The 20,257-nt window shown below is 34.5% G+C and overlaps 1 protein-coding gene across 1 annotated transcript; it reads left to right on the top strand.

Moving 5' to 3' along the window:
- The first annotated feature begins 2,270 nt into the window (after nt 1-2,270).
- Nucleotides 2,271-18,663, top strand: LOC127958169 (NAD-dependent malic enzyme, mitochondrial-like). The gene is made up of 15 exons (XM_052556973.1): nt 2,271-2,432; nt 4,628-4,759; nt 9,149-9,282; nt 9,641-9,790; nt 10,486-10,561; nt 10,770-10,931; nt 12,460-12,673; nt 13,223-13,320; nt 13,446-13,559; nt 14,353-14,464; nt 14,791-14,933; nt 15,317-15,419; nt 15,602-15,672; nt 16,554-16,652; nt 16,955-18,663. The coding sequence occupies exons 2-15, from the start codon at nt 4,652-4,654 to the stop codon at nt 17,114-17,116; spliced, it is 1,746 nt and encodes a 581-aa protein (XP_052412933.1). The 5' UTR covers nt 2,271-2,432; nt 4,628-4,651; the 3' UTR covers nt 17,117-18,663.
- The last annotated feature ends 1,594 nt before the right edge of the window (nt 18,664-20,257 follow it).

Below are 20,257 nucleotides of genomic sequence, written 5' to 3'. Positions count from 1 at the left end.
TAATATTGAAATCAACTTAAAGTTACCAACAAGAGCTTTCAACAAAATAGATCTTACAAATAAATGAATTAGAAATAAATAAATACACATGTAATGGATGTATTAGGATGTATCCAAATAACACATTAAATAAATCTACAAATAAGGTTTTTCTTTTCTTAGTTTCCCTCAGATCTTCCCAGCAGCAATCAGTCAAAAAAAAAAAAAAAAAAAAAGGTTTTATCCACTTTTCAAGCACAAGTGATGAAAAAATTTACAGGTGCTGTCATATAATCAGAATATCATCAAAAAGTTGATTTATTTCACTAATTCCATTCAAAAAGTGAAACTTTTATATTATATGTATATATTAAACACAGACTGATATATTTCAAATGTTTATTTCTTTTAATTTTGATGTTTATAACTGATAACTAGGGAAAATACCAAATTCACTAACTCAGAAAATTAGAATATTGTTAAAAGGTTCAATATTGGAGACACCTCACCTGGTGCCACACTCTAATCAGCTTATTAACTCCAAACACCTGCAAAGCATTTTAATGGACTCTCAGTCTAGTTCTGTAGGCTACACAATCATGGGGAAGACTGCTGAATTGACAGTTGTCCAAAAGACAACAATTGACACCTTACACAAGGAGGCCAAGACACAAAAGCTCATTGCAAAAGAGGCTGGCTGTTCACAGAGCTCTGTGTCCAAGCACATTAATAGAGAGGTGAAGGGAAGGAAAAGATGTGGTAGAAAAAAGTGTACAAGCAATAGGGATAACCGCACCCTGGAGAGGATTGTGAAACAAAACCCATTCCAAAATTTGGGGGAGATTCACAAAGAGTGGACTGCAGCTGGAGTCAGTGCTTCAAGAACCACTACACACAGACTTATTTAAGACATGGGTTTCAGCTGTCGCATTCCTTTTGTCAAGTCACTCTTGAACAACAGACAGCGTCAGAAGCTTCTTGCTTCAAAAAGGACTGGACTGCTGTTGAGTGGTCCAAAGTGATATTCTCTGATGAAAGTAAATTTTGCATTTACTTTGGATATCAGGGTCCCAGAGTCTGGAAGAAGAGAGGAGAGGCACACAATCCACGTTGCTTGAGGTCCAGTGTAAAGTTTCCACAGTCAGTGATGGTTTGGGGTGCCATGTCATCTGCTGGTGTTGGTCCACTGTGTTTTCTGAGGTCCAAGGTCAACGCAGCCGTATATCAGGAAGTTTTAGAGCACTTCATGCTTCCTGCTCCTGACCAACTTTATGGAGATGCAGATTTCATTTTCCAACAGGACTTGGCACCTGCACACAGTGCCAAAGCTTCCAGTACCTGGTTTAAGGACCATGGTATCCCTGTTCTTAATTGACCAGCAAACTCTCCTGATCTTAACCCCATAGAAAATCTATGTGGTATTGTGAAGAGGAAGATGTGATATGCCAGACCCAACAATGCAGCTGAGCTGAAGGCCACTATCAGAGCAACCTGGGCTCTCATAACACCTGAGCAGTGACACAGACTGATCGACTCCATGCCATGCCACATTGCTGCAGTAATTCAGACAAAAGGAGCCTCAACTAAGTATTGAGTGCACATGCTCATACTTTTCATTTTTATACTTTTCAGTTGGCCAAGATTTCTAAAAATCCTGTCTTCGTATTGGTCTTAAGTTATATTCTAATTTTCTGAGATACTGAATTTGGGATTTTCCTTAGTTGTCAGTTATAATCATCAAAATAAAAAGAAATAAACATTTGAAATATATCAGTCTGTGTGTAATGAATGAATATAATATACAAGTTTCACCATTTGAATGGAATTAGTGAAATGAATCAACTTTTTGATGATATTCTAATTATATTACCAGCACCTGTATAGGCCTGTATTTATGTGTAGGCCTATTATTATTATCATTGTTAAAATATTAATAGTAATAGCCTACATTTGTATTTAATGATCAATGTTAAGAACAAAAATGAAGAACATTATTATTATTATTATTATTATTATTATTAATAATATTCTTACTTTATTTGTAAAACTATAGGAGTAAAACGAAAACACTACTATTTTAGTCTACCTTTAAATTGCAGCTTAACTCTGGCTTGCAAAAACTGAACTGAAGAATGAGATGAGGTTTGTGCAAGAAACTCACGGTGATTTCATCATCTTCCTTCCACCTCTGTGGTGACGGTTTTTTTGTTGTTTATTTTGCGCTTTATTTATGAGCTTTACGGTAAATTTAAACGCTATGGCGTTGCTCGTTTCTGATTGGTTGTCGGCGTGTGTGTTAGAATGTCTCGTGCCCAGAAGGCTCGCGACTGTCACTCGCTGTGCGCGGCCTGACGCAGTTACGTACAGACCACAGACCGGTGAATTTATCTTAAATATAATGTTAAGTCGTGCATCATTGTGACCAACTCAATCTGAGACGTTTGAAGGAAAGGGTAAGGCTTCAGATATATCCTTTGTGAGAGCTCTGGAGGGAGTATGTTGAGTATTTTGAGCCTTTTGTGCTAGCTTAGCTAAACCGCAGCTGTCATCACTTCACTAACGTTGGACCATCTCACTCAAACAGACTCATTTCTACAATGTGTTTACGTTACATGATTGTTAAATAATTTAATGATGGTCTTCCGGTCCAATATTAACAGTACTGTGATTCTCCACCTGTTGCACTTTGGTTTTGCTGCATTAAGTAACGGTTTTAGATCAGTAGATCTGTTTGATAGCTTAACAGTTACAGATCTGAAGATAATATACTAACGCTAACGTTACCTACAGCATAGTTTTTTTCAGGCATTGGTCAATTTGGAGATTTTGAGCTATTTTTATTTCATAACTTGTCTTCTTCCAGACTATTGAGAATAAAACACCCCACATTTACACTGCAGTGTTAATTTAATCACACTTCGTCTGTCTGCATCTGTATTTTTCAATGACAGTACATGTCTTTATAGGCTATTTTCTCCAAATGAACTTTTTATCCACAGGCTTACAGAAAGAATGATAGCACTTTATTTTACATACTATGTACTTATTATAGTAATCACAATAACTATGTAATAACTAGGTACTAACCCTGAACCCTACCCCATGTAGGTACCTTGTATTACCAGCACTTTCTTAGATAAATACACTGTAAGTACATATACTGTAAAATAAAGTGCAATGGAAAGAATGCTTGTTTTCTGTGTCTGGGACACAGTTTTAGCCTGATGGTGAATAATCTCTAATGGGTTGTATTTAGTTTGGTAACTTGGCGATAGCAATGCCAAGGTCATGGGTTCTAGTCCGAGAAGATGCTTACGTGTCTTGGGTGAACTGTTTCTTTAAATGCACAAGTCTCAGTTTGGAGTGACCCCAGAGCTCCCCGTCATCGTTGAACCCTTGAGTGAGACACTTAAATTTAGTCTGCAGGATGAAACGGTCCCGACCTTACAACAGCAATGATATCAGCATGCACCACTATTTTGTACTTTGACTTTATTTAATGACCCAGAACAACACTGTATGATAAATCGATAAGGAGCGACTGTAGGTGGCTGGTGATGTGTTATTTGTTGTATAAGGGTTTGGTTCTGTGTTTGTACAGGTTTCACTTCCTCTACGTACAGCAAAGTTAGCGACTTTGGTGCTGACATGAGTGCGTTTAACTGCTTGCATACAGACATACAAACCAGCAGTCATGAGACTACTGATAATTTCGTTTTAGAGTTGAGTTTGTGATTGAATCCTAAGTGATATTACATCCATCCACCTTCTATTAAAATGGATATTTGAGACATAGAATAGTGTAATATTTTGAATATGTTTTTATATGGTTTAATATGATTGTTTAATGCTTCATAATTTCCATTCATGACTTTTTTTGTCATTATTTGAAGGATCCTTTTCTCATTGTAAAAGCACTGGTGTTGTCTGATATGTGGGTGAAATCGTTTTGATATTAACATTTCGTTGCACACATACACACGCACAAAAAATCTCTTTTCAAATAAATTCAAATTTGTTCACTGATATGCATTGTTTTACATATTTCACAAATTAAGTCTTCTAGCTGCCTAACAGATTATTTTAATAAAGTAACCATCTGGTTTTAGTGTTGGTACTAACAGTTAAAAGAGGTTAAAATTACAAACGCTAACAAATTATCATGTGTCGCATGAACATGAAAGAAGAAGTTGATGGCAATTTACATTCATGGATGAAATATTCCAGGAAATCCCAAGCTTTTTGTATATTAATTAGTAAGCATTTTAATTTTAAAATTACATTACATTTTTTTAGCGTTTTTAGCAAACATTTCTATTTATTTTACTTATAAATGTTTTATTAATTCTATATATATAATTTATTTGTTTATTTTATACTCCTTTAATAGATGTTCTTCTGTGTGCTGATATCCTTTATAAGGACTCTGGCATGAATGTTTATCAGCACATTGGTGACTCATAAGTTTCCCAGAGAGATCTGTGGTGTGAGAATCGAGTGCTGCAGACAGATCAGCCATAATAATTCCATCTAATCCGCTGATAAGAGCTCTTCTATCAGACACTGCTGTTTTTGTGTCTGAGTGCATTAGTGTTTTTTTTTGTTTTTGTTTTTTTTGCGTGTATTATTTCAGTATTTTCTTTTGCAGGTGTGTATCAGTATCAGTGAAGCCATGCTGTCCAGATTAAGCACGAGTGTGAGGCCTTGTGTGAGTGTGTGTCGATGGGTTCACACTAAAGAGAAGGGGAAACCGCTCATGCTCAACCCACGTACCAACAAGGTACGACTTAACATCTATCTGTCCTTCTAGTTCTGTCTCTGATCAGTATCTGTCTTTTCTTGTTTCTAATATCATTTATGGAGCACTGAGGAATAGGGCTGTCAAATTTTATTCGATATTCAAATATGCATTTGAACATGACGTGAAATATCCGTAATCGAACTATAAATAAAATATCAGGTTTTTAAAATCCCATGTGTAGTGCATTTTTTTTTACAGTCTATGATTAGACCGTTTGTTTTTTATTTTATTCTTTGCCATCTTATCCAGTAGAGGGCACTTTAGATGTATTGTAGCGTAGGCCCATGACCAAATCACGCGAATAAAAGCTAGTAGTCAGGCACGTCTGTGGTCTCTAGTCTGTGTTCTCCACCGCGGGGAACATTGTAAATAAAAAGAGCCGCACTTATTCCGAATCAAGTTGATAGACTGGTGTTTTTTTGCAAACAATATTAAGAAATGAATTAGGCTAAGCTATATGCCTTACTCCTGCTGCTGTTTAAGTTGTCACATTATTGTTTGTGCCTGTTCTGAATCGTTTTTTCTTTTCTTTTTTCATTTAGCCTAATGTTGTGGGATATGCATAGTGGCACTTCATATAAATTGATATTCTAAGTTAATAACCTGCTGTTTCAAACATTAAGTTAAAAAAAATAATAATCCAGATAGTCCTGTTTATGACTCACTGTTAAACATTTGTGATTGAATCTCCATTAGGGGCCGTTCACATATCGCGTCTTTTGCGCACTCATGTTCGTTATTTCCAATGTAGGCGAGCGGTATGCACGCTCATAATGGAAGTGACCGCACCGCATCGAAAACATCTCAACTTTTCAGAGAGCCGCAAGCGCACCGCGGGTCATGTGACAAGAACTAACCAATCAGCTTAATCCTTTCTCATAACAACGTTGAAAGCTCTGCCAAGATGACGGAACAGCTGACCATAGCTATAAATGGATTGCCATTTTGAAATAAATTTAGTAGCAGTGCTACTGCAAGCGATTTTCAGTGCTGCAAATTCATTTATCTTTTGCTGAAATTTCCGCGTCTTCATGGAGAGAGCAGGTCATGGTTACTTAGCAACAGCAGACGCCTCAAGGAGTGCAACTACTCGAGCGCTTTGGAGAAGGAGAAAGCTGCGCGCCTAGCGTTTTCCACTCATTTTTAGCCGCGATATGTGAACAGGGGGGGGACGGGGGACGTAGATATTTGAATATATTCGAATACATTGCAAGATATTCGATATCCGTTCGAATTAGATTTTTCTCAAAAGTGACAGCCCTACTGAGGAATCTAATCTGTAATTTGCAGCATTTAAATGATAATAATGGCACAAAACAATGAGGATGTCAGTTGCAATGACAACATTAAACTCAAACACATACACTTACACGAAATACAACAAATGGTGCAGAAAGAGACACTCATCAAAGTTTTATATTTGGATTTATGGGTTTGTTCCAATCACTAACTCAAAGGATGAAGAATAAACAATTTTTTTTTGTTTTGCTACTAATAAAATAACACCCAAAGGACCATCCAGGGATATCTTGGAATAATTCTGAGTAGTGTTCAACATAAAAGTATTTAAGTAACTATGTTTTACATTAGCTATATTAGTCGGTATTTATGATCCATATAAGAGAACAGCCCATATGGTTAACTAATATAGAGCTGCATGATATTGAAAATAAATGACATTGCAAAATTGTGTGTTTCTGTGGTGTATATTTATAATAAAATGTATCATCATTTTTATTAGTTTTTTTTATAATAATATTAATGAAAATAGAAAATTATATTTTTATGTTTATATGAATCTACAATAAAGATTGTTTAATAGAAACTATCCTTTTGGCATAAACTATAAAACCTCTTTAATTGATCCTTCTAGTAAACAGTTTAAAAGAGTTTTATAGGCCACAGTCCCAATGTTTTTGAACTATTCAATAACTTATTGTAAAATAATTATTGATTTATCAAATAAATGATTAAAGCAAGAAATATGTTATAGTAATTAATGCTAATGTCCTATAAAATAGAAAATAGAGTAAATAAATATATGTGCTATGTGATCTGTATGTGTGTAGATGAACACAGTACCACACTTTTCTCTGAAACCTTATTTAATGAAATCACTGCTTTTAATTTGATAATCGCACCAAGCTGTATGGATTTTATTTCAATATATATCAAGTATTGTTAAACTAAATTGAACTGGACATTTAGTAGAGTGTGTTTAAATACTGCCTCAGCTCACGTGATTGTTAGACTTAATGCACAATACAGTTTGACACACCACTACCTGCTTAGTTTCTATGCTCCCCAGCACAGATGCATACACACTTTCGAACACCGCCCCTATGTGTATTGAGGGTCTGAATGCTTTTGTCTGGAAAACATTAGAGGAGTGACTCAGCAGAAGTGCCACGTATCTTAGAAAACATGGGTGTGTGCTTCATTTCCGTCCTGTAGACCACTGGTTTTGCTTCATTACTCTTAATTTAGTTTGAAAATCGAGATATGACCCAGGACAGATCCAAAATAATTTATTGTACAAAACTAAACTAAACTGCCTGATTGTTTCATGCTCTCATCAGCCAGTAATTCTCCTCACAAAGCATATGGTGGTTGTTTATCCTTCAACTCTCTACGGATAACTTGGCAACTTGGCAACTGAATCGCCATTGGCTAGTAAATTTATATATATATGTATATGTATGTGTTTGTAAAATGGCACAGTTTTTTTAAATATCTTAAAATACACTCTTAACATCAGTCAAGCATTATAATATGATAAGCAATATTATTTAATGATAGAAATTTAGTAATTATAATTAAACCTTGATCACTATGTATGAATGCACATTTTAACTGAACTTAGGACTGGTGGTGCTGTTTTTTATTCCTTCAGTGTTTCTGTAAAAAAAAAACACTGGGTGGGGGCTAACAAAAATACTGATAAGATAATAATGATAGGAATTCTACTAATAAGAACAATATAAAACACACTAAGGGTTAATAAGCTATTGGATTCATGAATATTAGGTATTAATATCAGGTTTTGTGCGTTCACTCAAACTGATTTACTGAAATCAAATCATATTAGATGAGCGCCAGCCAATGGAATTGCCATTTGCGCATTAACTCCACCCACTAGCGGAAAACCCGGCAGTTCTTATAGGCCGTGTTGCAGGGTTACATTTTCAACGAATTTATGCAATTTGCTTGTTGGTAATAAACATTTAAACGGTTATCCATTGTATTCTATGTTGTTGGGTATCACAAAATGAAATATAATACGAAAAAGTAGGTACTATCTTACAGCAGTTTGCAACGATTTTCCTTTCCCCCACAATGCATTGCATTACGTCACCTTGGGGAGAGAATTTACCAAAGCCCACCTTGAGAGCATTGAGGGTGTCTAGAGAGACGAGTAGTAGATGAGAGTATTCAGATAGTGCAGATTATAGATAGATAGATAGATAGACACAGATTGATTGATAGATAGCTTTTTTTTTTTACCTCGTGTAGTTTATTTTTTTAGTACTTTTGCTAAATGAGGTGGATTTGCAACAAAATACAGATGAGTTTAGTTGCCCGGCTTTAAATGTCAACAACAAAAAATATGCAAATAGTTTTTCCTCCCATTTAAAAGTTTAGAAGTCTATTCTACCTATATATCTATCATTATATAAGTAGTTGCATTTTATTATTTGCATTTAACATATGTTTCCTGCTGTTCAGAAAAGACCCGCAACCCCACAGCCCTGTTAAAGACTGTTCCCAGTCCTCAGACATGCTCAAACACACACGTGCACACACTTTAGGCAAATGGAATGTAAAGTGAAGGCAGTTCCTGTATGTTATAGATGGGTGTTTCCCTCTCCCTTACATTCATTGGTCGTTGTTCTGCTTTAGCTCTCCTCCCTGCAGATAGGATGTATGTACATTTATGGCGTCTCGGGTCAAAGAGTCGTGCATTGCTTTAATGTACAGCAGAGGAGGGCTCCAGCCCACCCCCAAACACACATTATGCCAGTGTTTCAGGGTCTCTGTATATCCTACTGTGTTCTGTGCACTCCATACAACACAGCCTTCTGTAGAGAAATGCATTAGACTAGACCATCTGCAGTTGTAATGCCACTTTTTTTCATCCGACAATTATTAGGCATTCAAACTTTAAACCTAGTTTGATTAAATTATGCCAAAGAATTAGCTGAACAAAGCCTAGGAGACTAATTTGACTGACAAACACTCAGAAACACTTTAGCATTGTCCTTGCAATCCTCTTTTTGACTTGACTTGACTTTTTGACTAAAAAATTAAAATAAAAAGAAATTGTCAAAATCCATTGTAAACATTCATTGTATATTTGTGCATGCACAGGGCATGGCCTTCACTCTGAAGGAACGGCAGATGTTGGGCATTCATGGTCTGTTGCCACCGAAGATCGAGACGCAGGACACTCAAGCCATGCGCTTCCAGAAGAACCTGAAGAAGATGTCCGACCCACTGCAGAAGTACATTCATTCACATTGAGACCCACAATTTGATTTGAATTTAAAATGTACATATAAAATTGTACCATGTTTACCATGATATATTCTGTATTTAAGGCTGTGTGGATAAAAATAATATTAGTCAATACATATAAAATATAGCCAGTAATATACAGTTGCATCTATATATATATATATATATATATATATATATATATATATATATATATATATATATATATTACAGATAAAATTACAAAGCTAAAATGTCCAGCCCAACATTATTTGACATTCTGTTTCTGTTTTTAAAAAAAATTGTCCAATTACAAAAGTTAAATCATTTTTAAAAGCAGATTCATATATGGGTTGATTTGAACAGGTACATCTATCTGATGGGGATTCAGGAGAGGAACGAGCGTCTCTTCTACCGCGTGCTGATGGAAGACATCGAGGCTCTCATGCCCATCGTCTACACACCTACTGTTGGTCTCGCATGTACTCAGTATGGACATATCTTCAGGCGGCCCAAGTAAGCTACACTTTAATTATTAGCTATTTGGCTATGATACATTGAACCTTTTCTGTGTAAATCTCATCTGTGATTGTATGCCCAGCATGCTCTTATTCTCAGAAGGTCTTGAAGTTATTTTTAGATGCACAAATATGTTGCATGTTGGAAAAACTGCTCACCTGCTGCTCAAATAAATGTGTCGGTGAAACTGAGAGCAACTTACACCGAATTTACATCATCACAGCAAAATAAATTAAAATAATAATTTCTAGATGTTAATTCCCTGGCTGCACACAAAAACAAACACAGTGTGACCAGACAGGTATGAACCAGTTCTTTTAATAAATCATTCAATGCGACTCACAAACTCATGAATCATTAGTTAGAATCAGTTTAATGAACACTTTAATTTGTATCTTTCAACATTGAGTCAGACAGGGCATTTACAGATACTCACTGATTTGCAAGTTAACAGTACATTCGACCATGTACACAATAAACCCACTGTTACTTTGTGTTTAGGGTTCATGACATTAACATATGGTAATGTGTAGTTTAAAGTACATGCAAAACATCAATATATTTGACCAGAAATGTATCGTTTAAGTAATCATTTAGGACTATTTTTTGAATGTCATAACAGGTGAAATTTATGCAGAAACAGTTTGTGTGTTTGTTTTGCAAAGAGACTGATTTGTTGTCTTCTTCCACAGAGGTCTGTTTATCTCCATTAAGGACCAAGGACATGTTCGTTCCATATTGGATAATTGGCCAGAAACCACTGTCAAGGTATTGAATTTCAACATTCCAGCATTCCGGTGCTTTTTAATTTCTGTTGAAGTGCATTTTTGTTGACACTCTTTGATTTATTACGTTTTGTTATTTTTCCATTAGGTTGATTTAAACACATGATTCAATTTAGACTGTAATGTGTATATTAGTTTGTTTTTTAGAGTTTGTGTTAGTACAGTGAGGGATCTTTCATGTGTGTTTGCAGGCTGTAGTGGTGACGGATGGTGAGCGTATCCTGGGTCTAGGGGATCTGGGAGTGTATGGGATGGGTATTCCTGTAGGGAAGCTGTGTCTTTATACGGCCTGTGCTGGAATCCGGCCGGAAAGTTGTCTGCCGGTCTGCATTGATGTAGGCACGGATAACGAGGTTGGTAACCATTCATTGTCAAAACAATCATCAGTGACAAGATTTGATGGCTGTATAGAGCTCTGTGTATATGTATATTCATATACGTGTATGCATACCAGTGTGTTAAATAAACTATATATAATGCATTAATAAAAACATAATAAAATTGCATATAATACATAATATATATTTTATTTATTTTTTATATATTTCATACATTTAAATTAAATGTTTAAGTAAATAAAAATCTATTATGATTTATTACCTTAACTTTATAGTCACATCTATCTATAAATAAAATGTCACAATATATATAAATGTAAATATATCGCATTTTCCCGTCCAGTGCCACGTTGTCTAATTAGCAAATGCATTTGCACCATTTGTGTGCCCATGGGCGTGCTGGTCTAAAAAAGAGGTGTGTTCAGGTGCATTTAACTTTGCACACGAGTAGATTGGTTTCTTTACTTAAAAAGCATTCAGCTTTTCTGCCAACATATTCCGCCATGTAAATAGCGGTCTGCCGTGGTGCGAGTGAATCTCGCTATTAAAGGGAATGGGAGATGACACTCTGATTGATTTATTGAATGCTACGCCCATTGCTTATTAAGAGAATATGGACAACCCATTCCAGAAATGCGCCCCGGCGCATGGACCGTTTTTCCGTCGTTAAAATAGCAAAAGTGGATTTGGACACGCCCTGAGTGCACCTGCACCGTGCGCTTTACACTTTTGCGTTTAGATCATTAGAATAGGGCCCATTTAGTGTGGACAAGCTATTGGTTTATTTTGCTAATTATTATTTATTTATTATTATTATTTTATTTTGTATTATTATTTTATTTTGGCTACTAGAAGATATGAATGGCTGGTAACTTAAAACTTTAGTAGCCAAATTGACTGGTGAGTGAAAAAGTTAAATTAAATCCCTGTTATACCTGTCAAACGATTAATCGCATCCAAAATAAAATATTTTGTTTACATAATATATAAGTGTCTATTTTTAATATTTATATATAAATACAAACACATGCATGTATATATTTACGAAAAATATGGTATGTTTATATATGAAGTATATTTGTATATAATAATATATAATGTAATCATATAAATGTATATACATGTAAATATTTTTTTAAATAAATACTGAATGTATGTGCATTTATATATGCATTATAAACAAACACAGCATACATACATATATTATGAAAACAAAAACTTTTATTTTGATGCAATCATGATTAATCACTTACAGCACTAATATATATATATATATATATATATATATATATATATATATATATATATATATATATATATATATATATATATATATATATTATATGTAAGTTGTAATTATAAAAGTTTATAAAAAGTTTTAAGTGTATATAAACTTTTAAAATGTATTAAAAACAATTTAAAATATAAAATAATCTTAATGTTGTGGTATTTTGTTCAGTGTTCAGATACATACATTTGCTTACGGATGATTTATTAAGCTGCTATTTTATCTAAGTACTTGTGTTTTTCTGTGTTTCTGCAGAAGTTACTGAGGGACCCGTTCTACATGGGTCTGTATCAGCGGCGTGACCGTTCCCAGCGCTACGACGATCTCATAGATGAGTTCATGGAGGCTGTGGTGGATAAGTACGGACAGGACACCCTCATACAGTTTGAGGACTTCGGAAATCACAACGCCTTCCGATTCCTGAAGCGATACCGCGAGAAGTACTGCACCTTCAATGATGACATCCAGGGTGTGTACCAGTACCGCACTCATGACTTACTATTACTACGTTTTTATTTATTTTAATTTCGGTTTTAGTCCAGTTAGTAATTTTAGAGCTACTTTGTTTTTAACTTGAACAGAATTTCTTAATTTAATATTTATTAGCTTAGCCAAAATGTTATTACTTTAACATTAAGTTTATGATATCAGTAGTAGCACTTAGTAGTCTGATTCATTTTACTGAATCAGTTTATTTGATTCAATGCAATTCATAACCAGAAATCATTGTTTACATTCCGTTTTTGTAGTTAAATCCATTTTCATTTAAACAAGCATTATTAGTACTATTGCTCATAGTCTTAGTGCTTTTAACAAACTCCTAATTACAAGAATTAACCACTGAATCAAATGAACCAGTTCAATATGTTATTTAGTGCTTTAAACAAACTTAAGCTAAGTGTTAAACTTTGCCACAAAACTCCTGAATCGTTTGTGCTCCAAACATGAATCATTCTTCATGCATATTTGATCTATTTTTTTTAATGTGTGCTTGTCTGTTGTGTTTGTGAATCTGCAGGCACTGCATCAGTAGCTCTGGCAGGTTTACTGGCAGCTCAGCGTGTTGTAGGGAAGCCAATAACTGAACATAAAGTCCTGTTTCTGGGGGCTGGAGAGGTGAGCACAAGTGACACTTTTTAAAGAAACCATAACACAAACCCCGTCTTTTAATCTGAGTGATTTGATATGAGATTAAACTTCAGTGTAACCTGTGTACTTAAGATGGGATTGGTTATTTTTAGGCTGCTCTGGGAATCGCTAACCTAATCGTGATGTCGATGATTGAGGCGGGAATGTCTCAGGCAGAAGCCAGAAAGAAAATCTGGATGTTTGACAAATACGGTCTGTTAGTAAAGGTGAGCACAAAAGAATGAGTGTGCTTTAAATATGTATAAAGCAAAAATGTATACATGATTTTTTTTTTTCACCAAATCAAAATTATAAATATCTGAAAGCCTTTGCATAATAAGACGAAATATAAAACTAAGTTAAAGTGTTTGCAAGAAGCATAAACTTGGTTGTCATAATTTGTTTACAGAAACCAACATAAGTCTGATTGTGTGCAAAAGCATTATCACTTTCCTGATGATAACTTATAAACCAAACGATAAATCTTTTGATTTAGTGAGTTTTTAAAAATCACTAATACTACGAGCAATAGTGCTAATGATGTTTCCTTTAATTAAAATGTATTTTAGTATAAAAATTGAATATAGACTATTAGTCAATCCTGGTTTTGAAATGGTTTTCATTTTTATTTTATTTATAAAAAACAGCTAAAATCTAAAAATAGTTACTGAACCAAAACTAAAACTGAAATAAAAATGTATTAAACAAATATTAATATTAATATAAATAAATTGCAAGTGCAGTTTTTTTTTTTTTTTTAACTACATTTAACATTTAAAACTGAAAATGTAAAAGCTATATTAACTGAAGTACTACTACTGAGGTTGTGTGCAGTGTCTGAAATGTAATCACAGTATTTTAGTAAGCTTAGCTAAGTGACTATGTGAGCTCAGGTCTCCTCTAAAAACGTAAATATGAATTCCTAAAAATCTGCAACGTTTACACACAGTTCTTTTATCCCTCATGCTTTGAGACTCACAACTGCAGTCCAGTAATCTGGTGTGCGTTTCTGTTTTTCAGGGCAGAGCTTATGAGACCGATAGTAATCAGGAGGCTTTTGTTCATCCTGATCCCGGGGACGTGAAAAGCTTCTTAGACGCTGTCAATGTTATCAAACCCACTGCAATCATCGGTAAGACAAGCAACTCTCTGTGTCTTGTGCGGAAATCAATCCCAACGTTAATCATTCTTTCTCTGCTTAACCTTTAAAGGTTTAACCTTCATTTTATTTAGTTTCTTTTTAAAGTTAGTCAAGCATTATACCAAAACAGCTGTCATTTATTTCTTCATTATAATACAAGAAGCTCTTTTTGTTGCTGTACCGTTGAACCTGGCTTGTCGTTGTTTTATTGTTGCATATTATAGTTTATGCGTATACTGTAGCTGAATGCATTATACATAACCCCTGAATCCCATATTAATGCATGCATGTTTTTTCCTCTTTCTCAATATCATCAGGTGTGTCAGGTGCTGGCCGGCTCTTCACTCATGATGTTATAAGAGCAATGGGCAGCTTGAACGAGCATCCCATAATCTTCGCCCTCAGCAACCCGACTGCTAAGGCAGAGTGTACAGCTGAAGATGCCTACAGCCTCACACAGGTTAAAAATCATTCATGCATTAACCCTGTAAAGCCTGACAAATGAAAAATATATCCTGAGAAATCTAAAATAAAAAAAATTGCATGTTTTTCGTTGCATATCATTCCTCATTTAGTATCCCAAACGGAGCAAAAATATGTAATTTAGTGCAGTTGCTGATTTTTATATGGCCAAAAAGAAAGATTCTATGTATTGTAAATGAGATCTTTATAGCACTTATTCTTTATATCTGTATAGCAGACTACTTAGAAAAAATGCATATAAATATCAGTTGTCTCTCTGCAAGATGATATTTAAATGTTTAGTTTCATGATCAAAGCTCTGTAGTTGCAGTTGTGTACATGCAGAGTATGTTAATATGAGTGAATATGTTTCTGTTTCAGGGAAGGTGTTTGTTTGCCACTGGCAGTCCGTTCGCACCTGTGTCACTAGAAGATGGCAGAATACTGACCCCTGGACAGGGCAACAACGCTTATATATTCCCAGGTATTACATGTCATGCACTTATTATAGCCAGGCAGTAATGAAGGCTTTAGTGGGTAGCTCTAAACACACACATATTTTACATTTCCTAATAACTAATAAGCATATGAAGATGCTTAAGAAGAAATAGTGTAAACCTGGCCTGCTCAGGTTATCATGTGATGACCCATAGGTTGTGATTTCAGGTGTAGCTCTGGCTGTTATACTCAGTGGAGTGCGACACATCAGTGATACGGTCTTCCTTGAGGCTGCAAAGGTAAAATATACAAACCTGAACCACACGGTAGACCAGATTATACTGTGCATTGTTAATGTGCATTATTTTTCATTTAAAAGGGGTTAGGTTACACATGTATGCATTTCATTTTATTTGATTTTCTGGAACTTTCGTAGTTGATTATCATGTAAATAGTTTTTTGATGCACAAAAATTTTTTTCACCACTCAAATAAAATCAAGTTGAATATTTTTTTTTTTTTTTTTTTTTTTACATCCAAAGTAAGTTGCACATACTCTTTATGATATAACTGTTCCTTTTTCAACTTTCAAATTAGTGCTGTCAAATGATTAATTGTGAATTAATCACATCCTAAATAATTGTTTACATAACGTGTGTGTGTGTGTGTGTGTGTGTGTGTGTGTATGTATAGATATATATACACACACACACACATGCATGTATATATATTTAAGAAAAATATGTTTATGCATTAAGTATTTTCATTTATGATATAATTTATATGAATATAAATATATGCATGTAAATATTTTCAAAATATATACTTAGTCATTATAAATGGATAATAAATATACACACATATATTGTGTAAAGAAAAACTTTTATTTTAGATGCGATTAATCATTTTAAAGCACTAGTTGAAATATAAAAATTTAAATGGTGGATGTCAAAACTTGTTTTAATCACAGATTTTTTAAAACACACTGTACATTAATTAATAAAGACAACATCTGAAACAGAAACATAAGGAATTTGTAATATAGTGCATATAGATGCTCCTCTCTAGAGTTATTTTTCAGATGTTATTAGCCCTGCATGGCCTGTTTGTGAAAAGCAGTTGTTGTACTACCATTTTATATTGTAACTTGATAAAACATATTATTTGTTATTATTTTGTAGACGCTGGCGGATCAGCTGACGGATGAAGAGCTGAGTCAGGGCCGACTGTATCCACCCCTGTCCAACATCAGAGAGGTGTCACTGCACATGGCCGTCAAGGTCAGACTGTCTGCTTGTTGTGTGTGTGTGTTTTAGGACACAGCATGTCAAAGGCTGTGATTAAATCAAATTAAGATACACTTGACTTGGTTCATTTACACACATGTAGTTCATTATTTTCAGCGTTTCAGAGAAAAAAAAGAGAGAGAAAAAGTTGTGTTTGGATGTATGGCGTTCCCTTTTATTTATTGCTTACATTTTTCTTTAAGTGTTAGATTTATCTTCAGAAAACTTTCAGAAATCCTAACGAGGGACACAAATGTGTCATAAGCCCTCACTGAGACGCTGTGTTTTGTGCGCAGGTAATGGAGTACGTGTATTCAAAGGGAATGGCGTTTCGATACCCAGAGCCTGTGGATAAGGAGGCGTACATCAGATCGGTTGTGTGGAACACCAACTATGATTCATTTCTGCCTGAGATCTACGACTGGCCCGGTGTTTCTCACAGCCCTGTAGTAGACTAGACAAACACATGAGAAAACACCAGAAAGAGGGAAACAGAACAAAAACCAGGAAGTCTGAAGGGGGTTTCATTCTTCTGTTTTAGGCACTCCTTTTTTTGTATTTATTCAGATTTCTCCCTTTGGTTAAATGATTTCAGTTTTAGTTTATGGATGAATTTTACAAATCATGCACACGTCCAGGAAACTTTTCCCTCCAGAATCCAACTAAGTAATATTTTGCATGAAGAAAATTAAACCTATTTTAATTATTTTTATGACAATTAGGCACATTTTTACCCCAACATGCACTGTGAAATATTGTATTTACTTTTTAAGGTATTTATCCATTATAATATTCAGTCGCATTTCCTGTCAACACTTCTTCACTCTAATATTTTGATAAAAAAAGAAGAAGAAGAAAAAACTTTACAGCAATGAAAATCTAATAAGAAACCATTTAAAACAATAAGAATTTACTCAACCTAATTCTACCTAATTTTCATGAAAAATAAATAATCAGAATGGTACTAATTAGGCTTTATTTGCTTTATGCTGAATATATTTGATTTGATTTTCTACAGTGTTTTCTACAGCTATCACTCCAGTTTTGAGTTGGATAGCGTGTCTTTACACTCCTTTCAGTTGTTTTTATATGCTGTGTGCAATGAAACCTTCTCTAAAATGAAGTCACACTCCATTTGTTTGTGTTTGTTACTTCTTGTGTCTGTAACTTTCATTCAATTCATAAAGATTAATTTATTTCCTACGGGAGGAATAAGTACAGGATATGAAGGACTAGCAGAATATTGGACAATATTACAGTCGTTGCATGATGGCGTATATTTGTCGCTGTTACTGTGAGTTTTAAGGGCATTTACCAGCAAATATTTACATGCTTAGTTCAACAAGGGGTTCACTTGGCAAATGACAGGCTGATTGTACATTATTCATCTTAGTACACAGCCACTTCCCAAATAAATCAATGCATGGACATTAAATATTGATTGAAGTTCAAATTAAGTGGGGGAAAAAAAGAACATGGAGAGAAATTATAAATATAATACTATTACAGCTTGTTTCATGCAAAATATTTGACTGCAGAATACAGCTATTGTCCATTAGAAAAGTAAATGTACCAAAGCTTATACATCTTTATATGGTCACCGCACATTGTACATTAGTTGATTTATATGTCATAGTAAATGCAGTAGCCAAAGATCATAAGAACAACATATTATCATCATTTACAAAATTTAGAAAATTGCACAAAGGAGGTTGTTTTTCTTTTGACAGCATATCGTACAAAATACCTAGGAAACTCTTGTATTCAGGATCAACACATAGAGAAGTTACATTTATCAGTCCTTTGGTACTTTAGTTGTTGTGATCAGTGCTGTACACCTGAGATGATCCAGTTAATGTTTTTGAACTCGGTCCTTCCTCACATCTAGAGGTGATGAGCAGGTGCATTTTGCTATGTGATGCTGCTTTAAAGTCTGAACACTAGGAGATGCTTAAACCCTGTGTGCGCTGTTACAAATGAAGAATAAACACCTGTGCTCAAATCACTGCTAGTCTGTTTGCTGTATTATTTTGAATATGTTATGGTTAAAAATTGAAAAAATTGAAGCTAATTAAACAATAAAAAGTAGAGATCCTCTTGTGTAATTTTTTTTTTTTTTTTTTTTTACTATTAAGAGTATATATTTTTATATTCATTTTATCGTTAAAATAAGGTGTATTTTATAATATATATAATAGGTATTTTTATATTTTTAATTTTAAATGCTATTTTATATTTGTTTCTTTTATTAAAAAAACATGCATATTTGGGAGAAGAATTGCCTACATATTAAATATCTATCTAATTATGTAATAATTATTATTTATCTTTTTTTATTTTTTTTGGTAAGTCTCTTGATTATAAATCAGATTTTATTACAGTGTCCTACTTTAAGTTAATCACAGTGCATTAATGGACCGTTTCGTCTAGAATAAACATTAAATCAACTATCAATTTGAAAGTTTATTTATTTAGCAGTTTGTAAAAGAAAATATATAAATATGTAATTTCTATTTATATGCAAATTGTTTTTTGTATATAATTTCTTGAAGTATTATTATTAAAGGGTTAGTTCACCGAAAAAAGAAAATTATGTCATTAAACCCTCATGTTGTTCCAAACCCGTAAGACCTCCGTAATGACGTCATTGGCAATGATTGCCCTTGATCCAAGCCTCGGTTTACCCGCGCTCATAACATTAGCACAGAATCAGTTCAGAATCAATCACCAAAAGAATCAGTTCGGTTCAGACGCTCTGTGTGTCGGTTTCATATACAGTAAAAGGTCGGTTTGAATCACATGAATCACATATGCGCAGGATCATCAGCTCCTCGGTTCTCGAATCTGACAGAAATGGTTCTTGACCATAGACAGTAAAAGAAATGGACACAGCGACTCCATTGGAACTCAATTGAGACAAGTGAAGCCCATTTTAAGCGTTTTTTAGCACTTCCGTTTCTGACGCGCAGACTCAAACTAAGCTTGATGTCGTCAGCAACCTGTCTGGCAGATGTAAATCTTCTAAGTGGCTGTGCGTGCAAACTGCCATCGTTAATCTTGCAGAGACGGCGAGCTTGAGCGGGAAGTTCTTTGGCGTGAGTGAGCAGGTGTAAGTATTCTGATTAATTATTTTGTATAGTATTTTAAAATGTAATGCCAGTATGCCATATTAAGTTAATTGCCTGCGAGCTTCTTCTCCTGTCTGGACGGTAATGCGACAGAGAGCCGAGTGGTTATGATGCAATCGTTAGCCTATTTTTACAAAAACTGTTTCTACGGGGCCATAATGTAACATAGAAGGTAATGGAGCCCTTTATACATTGTTGTGTATCTTTAGAAATAAATAATGGACAAACGGAGTCTTTAAACGCCTCAGATGTAAAGTTATTTGCTGTCAAAGTGACACCAAAATGAATGGGAGGTCAATGGGATGCTAACGCAAGTGAAGTTCTGCTACAAGATGGCGGCACCCGGCCGACTTCAACTTCCGGTCGACTTCCTTGCCGCCTGTTCTTGACTCGAGAACGAGTCAATCTTTTGTTCGTTATCTGGCTCGCCTCAATGTTCATCTTCAGTTCTCTCTTCACAGCAGTTCAGTC

Source organism: Carassius gibelio, chromosome B5 (genome assembly GCF_023724105.1).
Source record: "Carassius gibelio isolate Cgi1373 ecotype wild population from Czech Republic chromosome B5, carGib1.2-hapl.c, whole genome shotgun sequence".
Classification (NCBI taxonomy): Eukaryota; Metazoa; Chordata; class Actinopteri; order Cypriniformes; family Cyprinidae; genus Carassius; species Carassius gibelio.
This window is presented reverse-complemented; position numbering and strand designations above follow the sequence as displayed.